General features: G+C 29.6%; 1 protein-coding gene across 1 annotated transcript; it reads right to left on the bottom strand.

Moving 5' to 3' along the window:
* Positions 1 to 1,701: 1,701 nt before the first annotated feature.
* Positions 1,702 to 2,895, bottom strand: LOC114747990 (F-box/kelch-repeat protein At3g23880-like). The gene has a single exon (XM_028936346.1). It carries the CDS (start codon positions 2,893 to 2,895, stop codon positions 1,702 to 1,704), a length of 1,194 nt encoding a protein of 397 aa, XP_028792179.1.
* Between the last annotated feature and the right edge of the window lie 4,506 nt (positions 2,896 to 7,401).

The following is a 7,401-nucleotide window of genomic DNA, read 5'->3' as shown; positions in this document are numbered from 1 at the left end:
TTATCATGAAACTCATTAAACTCAATCAAATAATTTTTCACGATCTTGTAATCATTAACAATTGTACTGAACCTAAATCCAATAAACAAATCATCACCAGTAATAGTAAGAGCTTTTGGCACCTGACCAACCTCTCTAGTTGCCGGATTCCACAATAAAAATGAAATAGGAGATGGACCAGAATGAGAAATTCCAAGACAGAGCAAGCCATTGCAAGGACTGACGACTCATGGCTTAACCCCATCCATCACAGGTATGTTTGGAACTTCATAGACTTGCATCTTGCGATCTGGCAAATAAAGGTACGAATCATTTCCTATGCCTTTCTTGAAAAGAAGAAAAGGGTTTTGATCATTCGAGTGCCGTAGGTGGGCTGCGATGAAAGACGGGGATTTCAAAAGATTCTTCCAATATTTGCAAACGCAACGAGATCGGATTAGGGATTTGATAGAAGTTGTTTGAGAATGTTTGTGAGAATTTCTTGAGGAAGAAATGGCGTTTCGCTATCCATTGCCATCTGCTTTGACGAGCTCGACTGTGATAGTTCCCTGAAGAAATGGTACTTCTCCGATCCTTAAGACCATTAAGACCATTATACTAGTATATATAATAATAATCTTATATTTAGAATCAGAAAAGTACTATTTAGAGACCATGGCTTGGGGGAAGAAGAAATTCTTCATCACCTTTTCTTTTTTTAATTGTTTGACGGGATGGTTGTGTATTTAATGATCATAATTTAATCATATTCAATTAATGAAGATAAGAATTAAAAAAATTTAATGAATTAACAAAACGAAACTATATTTTAATTTCATCCATTAACTTTATAAAATATATTTTTGTTTTTTAACTTCACATTGTTAGTTTCAAATGATAATTTTTTCTATGTCAAACTACATTAGGAAAAGTTAAATTTAATATGTCAATATTTGTAAATGTTTTGTGAAACATTAAGAATTTCAATATCGGCATCTTTTTGTTAATAAAATGAATGGTCTTAGGATTGGAGAACTAAAAAGATACTTCATAAAAATTGAGGAATTAACATAAATTATTGTGTGAAGTTAGAGGATGAAATGAGCAATTTTGATAATACTATCTTTGATTGTTAATATAAGAATTAGATAACTAATTTGGGTAGATAAAAAATTAGTTAATTGTAACAATTATGGATTGACTCTCTACACTATGCTTTTTAATCATATGCGTTGGAACTATCGTTGGTGGTAACCCTTTAAAATCAATAAAACTATTTAAAAAAAATATTTGAAAGTCAAAGTAAATTAAAGTATTATATTTAGGATCAAATTTAACCTCTAACTAATTCTTATATTAAGGACCAGTAATAGTATAAAAGAATGTAATGTAGGACGACTTACGTTTGTAAAAATTTACAAATCATTGTTAGTAAGTTATAACATAAACCCAAAATAGTCGTTTAAAATGAAAATAAATCACACTAGGTTGAATAACATTTGTCACATGCAGTTGTTCTAATCCACCAATGATACAAAAAATACAAGCCCACCTGCAAAATGAAACCTCACATAGAATAATGCGCACACCAACAACTAAATAAAATATCCAACTTTAAAAGAAAACTAAACAACTTCAAATTGTAAATAGATCATATACATTTATTTAGCATTCTAGATAACATCTCTAAAGGACAAGTGATCTAAAATGTTGTATATAGGTTCATGTCCATCGAAAGTTCTTAAATAAAGTACATATGTAATGTAGTAACCCAAATTTACGATCAGGCGGCTCTTCCACGTGGATGTTATTAACTGGTACGAGACTTTCCACATAATTTGAAATCAAAAAATCATGACCATAGCAATATCTTCTGATAGTAAATATCTTGAATTCCTTATTCGTCAGATTGCACACAATAGTTTTTATCTTAAGATTATCCACCAATTCAATCTCCGAAAAACCTTCAAACCTATCATGAGTTGTGCAAATAATTTCATTCCTCCGAATAGCCACAGGATGTAATGAGGATGGATAGGGGTTGATAATACATATCTTAGTCCAACTCGATCCCTCCATCACCCACAAATCAGTTGAACAAGATCTGGTGTCTCCATTAAATCTTGTAGAAAGCATAGCAAGTTTGTTATCATACAAAGTAAGACTATTGCAATATGATGATTTAGGGGATAAAGTAGGCATCTGTATCAATGTGAAATCGTCCATTGCTATGTCAAATGAGACTATCAAATTACGATCACTTCCCTTTTCCCCATCTTCCTTTAAACCAAACCAAAAGATTGATCCCTTACAAGTAAAACCACTACCAGTGACATCAATCACACCCTCTAAGTTCCCAACATCAACTTCCTTCCATGATCCTGTGCTTAATGAATACACTTCAGCTCTATGAACCAGATCATCATACCAAGAGATAAAAAGTTTCACTATCTTATAATCGTTAACAATTGAAGTGAACCCAAATCCTACGCAACAATACTTGTTTTCAAGAAGTTTAAGAGCTTTGGGAACCTGACGGACCTCTCTAATAGCTGGATTCCACAAGAAAAGGGTTTCAGATTTAATGAGTTCGACACAGAGCAAGCCATTACACGAACAGATGATCCTGTAGGAACCCATCGTTGGGGTATCAATGAAAGTGGGCTTCTGAAATTCAAGAACTTGCATCTTATGATTGAGCAAACTTAAACTAGAGCCATAGATAGTGCAATCGAAAAGAAGAGAATTGTGCTTAGGGGAATGATGGAGGTGTTCAGCAATAAAAGTTGGGGTTTTGAAGAGCTTCTTCCACTCTTTGCACACACATTGAAATCGCATTAGAGATTTTACTGGAAGTCGGAGAAGAATATCTGTGATAATTTCTTGGGGAAGATATGGTACTGTGTCGCCGTCCATTACTATCTTGCTCCCTGGTGATCCGCTTGTATAAAGGAATCTCACGGCTGCGCCACCAAACGACGACTATTAGGAATATGCATTAGAAGGTATATATTTTTTTTGCTGTCACATTAGAAGGTATATATATACTTCTATCTTTGCCGTTAAACGTTGGTAACTAAATTTATATATATATATATATATATATATTGGTGCAATTTTTTTATTAAAAATGCACGATATGATTAATTTATCAACTATATATTTTCATTTTTTTATGTTTATAAGATAAGATTTTTATTTTATCATACAGGATTTGATATATAATTTTAATTTAATGATATTCTCACATATTATAATATAAATGAAAATAAAAGATTTAAAATAACAAAATTAAGACTTATGATTTAGCCTTTAGGTGTTGGAAAAATTGGTAACTGAAGGAAAAAAAAATCTCAAATTCAAATATAAATAATTCCATCTGAAAAATAATTAGTCCCCTATGATTGGAAACATACATGATATCATTAGTTGAAGGAGAAATATGTGTCCGATTTTTTAAATTAGAGTATATAACAATTATACTGGAAGAAAATTCTTGCACATTAAATTTTCTATTCAATTTATTTTCAAATTTGGTATGAATTTTTTTTCTCAATTCACTTTTTGGTTACAACAAAAGTTTTTTATTTAATGTCACTAGATTAATAACAGTTAGAAAATTAAAGAAGCAAGGTAGAGTAACTTACTAGATTTAGATTTGGTTTTGCTGCTCCTTCATAAATGCACCCTACCAAAAGAAAAAAAACCAGAAGAGAGAGAGGAATATTTTGGAAAAACAAAGTATTCACATCTTCTCATTTTAATATAAATATATATACACATGCACGACGTTAGCTGATTTATCATTATATCTCAGTTATCTTAGTTAATCAGATAATATTTTTATATATACGAGATGAATTTAAATGTATTCAAATATCTATTATATATTTATAATGGATTAAATACTAATTTAATCCATAAAATTATTTGAATCCAAACTGAGTAAACTTAATCATATAATATCGATATTGAGATTATTCAGATAATATAAATTAAATCTCTTATTCAATTTATATTATATTCAATTAGATAAATCATTATATTAAATATTTCGGCCCATCAGATACAGATCCGAAGCCTACTAGTGTGAATCGATTTCAAGCCGAAATAGGTCTCTCTTGATTTAGAAAACGACGTCGGTTGCAATCACACGGATCCTCACTTTGTGATGGATGAATCTTTCCATTTTAACTTTGTTGTGGCTTGAACGTTCCATTTTAATTTAGGAGCCGCTTGCCTTGCAGTGGGTATGAGGCAAATTTTGTTCCAAATATAGATATTAAAATTTTATAGGCCTAGAATTTTAATTATTTATTAAATTAATCATTAATAATTAATTAACATTTATTACTATCTCTAGTGTTTAATATAAAAGTTAGATAGCTAATTTGATAGTATTAAAAATTTTAATTAAGTTAATTATTTGTTAGAAGTATGTGTTGATTTTTCTAAATTATTCTTATCATATGTATGAGAATATCTTTTGATAGGAAACTCTTATTTTTTATAGAGGTACTTTGGAAAAATGCAGAGAAAATAGATTGCTGTATTATATTAAAAAACCAGAGGTAGTATAACTTTTTCCCAATGATACAATGTGAACAGATGCCCAGGCACACTTATTAAAAAACATGCCCACACACACTTGTCAAAAAAAGAAAAGAAAAGAAAACATGCTCATAAACAAGCATGTTAACACCTGGTGGGGTCAAGCCTAAGACCTCATCGAAGCATGATAAGTCGCATTGTCACAAGTTGTCATTGACTAATATGGTTTTATAATAAATTACTAAAGACATGGTAAATTTTTACAATCGATATCTATAACTAAAAAATGATACGTTCCATATTTCTCAAAAAAATGAATGGTGTTATAAATAAAGAAGAAATAGATGAGAATAATAGAGAAGAAGAGAGGATTAATAAGAGAGAGTATTTCTCATTCCATTTAAGAGTATATCTTTGATAAAGTCTACAGATTACATAATAATAGAAAATAATTATGGGATATAAAGATAATGGGAAATATTGGAGATTATAGAAGATAATGGGAGAGATATATGGACATCCACAAAGATATTATTATATTCATAACACTCCCCCTTAAATGTCTAATATATATGAATGTGCCTCATTAAAAAACTTCAACTAGAAAAAAACCCTGTGGGACAAAAACTTCGCAAAAGAAAAAAAGTAAATAATTCATTAATATACTATGCAATGCTGCTTCATTAAAAACTTTGCTAGGAAAACCTAGTGAGACAAAACTATAGACAAGGAAAAAAGAGTATAGCGTGTATCAACTCTCCCTCTTGGCAGCATCAATTGACATCTTTGAGCCTGTAAAGTCTAATATAACGAACAAGACTTCCAAATATTATAGTGAAATAAGAACATAAAATATGAATTTCATAATCTTTTGAAAATCATGAGACAAATAGTCTTTTTATGATTTAATCACACATGAATCATATTGTAATCTCTCAACATGAGGATCAAATGAAAATACTTTATCTACATAGCCAGTAAGATTAGTCTTGCACCTTTAGATAAAATGATATCACATCCACGACACCCTTAAAGTAACGAAGAATGTTCTTAACTTCACTCCATATCGTCTTTGTGTTAATAAAGAACTATATCATACTGATTAGCAAATGATATATCAAGTTTTGTGTGGCTAGATAGATACATATGTACTCTAGTGATACTAAAATATGGTACTTTTGGACCGAATATTTATTCATCACTTTCTAGATGTCTAAATGGATCTTTAGTCCATATTTAAAGATCTTATAGCTATCAGAGCACATAATAGATGTGGCTTAATTTTCACATAATAGAAATGACTTATCCATATTTATTCTTCCCAAAGCTTTCATTTCAAATTCTTTCTTTAAGTAATTTGTAGCTTTTGAAAAATCATTAGGAGTTTTGATACTATTATCATAAATAATATTGATAACAAACTCATTTTGAATTTTCTCACAAATAGACAAGTTAGAATATGTTTACATCATTCCTTTAGTTAATATTAACCACATATATCTCATATGGAGACTTAATTACGTATATTCTTGAGAACATAATTGTATGCTTCTAAAAACTTGAATCCTCCAAGGATTTTTATATATTATGATCCAGATCTATTCATGTATTGGATGGTTTGAATTTACATAAGGATTTGAATCGTTTTGGGATTCATATATAATTTTATTATATAAAGCGTCATACATTATAGTTATATATTTTCAAGACGCGCATGAAAAAACTTCATTTACTACCAAACTGTCATATTGATAAGACATGTGCAAATGCTTATTTACATGATATTAGCATTACACTTCAAGTGCTTACAAATCCCTATTATATTGTGTCTTTTCTTCTCTGTTGGCCAACTGTTTTTTGTCTATATCTTATGACAGATTTATATATAAGATCCTCATTTGATCACGTGATATCATTAGTAAAATTATTATTGAAAATTTTATTTCTTTATCAGTCCCTTTTTCTTTTATGACATAGCATATCAAGATCTCTTTATTGCTTTCAAATACTTATGCCTCTTCAATGGTCAAATAGTTATTCTTAACCTCTTTTGTAATTTATGCCTCCTTAGTGTGATCATCATGATCATTTGGTCCTTTTTATTTTCTTTTGGAACCGATTATACTCTCATACTTTTAGCATGTCTTAAAAAAATAGGAGTACTTTTAGCTAGAATATAAGAATTAAAAATTTTCATTTAGGTCAGTAATTGCATCTTGCAGATATTAATAATATTTTATGAATGCAATACTTTATGAGCTTCTAGTTCATACCACTCTATTTGAGAATTTACATTTGATAGTGAAAGTGTATTCTTTGTATTCTCTTTTCTAACAGTACATTTTCTTCCTCTCATATTGAAAACATACAGTGTAGGTTTGCCAAATCCATAAGTCTTCTTTAGAAACATTATTTTGTTTCATTTAAAGACACACAAGAATAAGGAGGTTCTTATCCAACATTAATCCCAACTTACTTTTAATATCTATCTATGTGCATTATTGTGGTGGAATAATAGACATTGCACATTCTAAGATGAAAAATGTCTAGCTCCTAACCAAAAGTCAATTATAATAGGAGAATTCATAATACATTGTTGGCTTGATGCATTTATATGCGAAATATATAAAATCAATCATCCCAACACTCAAATAGAAATTCTATTCTCATAAACTCTGGTCTAGCTACTTATGGAGGCTTTTACTAAACATATAATCATCAGCAACATAAGGAACAATCACTAGCAATCTCAATGAGAATCATATTGACTTCATAACTAGGAACTTATATACTCAATGTAACTATTTTAATATATTTGTAAATTTCAGGTTGCAAGTTGATCATAAACACTTGTGACCATATTATAGATCC

This window comes from Neltuma alba, unplaced genomic scaffold (assembly GCF_004799145.2).
Source record: "Neltuma alba isolate B1F8T4 unplaced genomic scaffold, ASM479914v2 tig00005551_pilon, whole genome shotgun sequence".
Taxonomy (NCBI): Eukaryota; Viridiplantae; Streptophyta; class Magnoliopsida; order Fabales; family Fabaceae; genus Neltuma; species Neltuma alba.
The sequence above is the reverse complement of the archived record's forward strand: the minus strand, read 5'-3'. Positions and strand labels throughout refer to the sequence as shown.

Excerpts from the sequence above, each read along its gene's own strand:
- LOC114747990 (XM_028936346.1), bottom strand. The coding sequence starts at position 2,895 with ATGGACGGCGACACAGTACCATATCTTCCCCAAGAAATTATCACAGAT.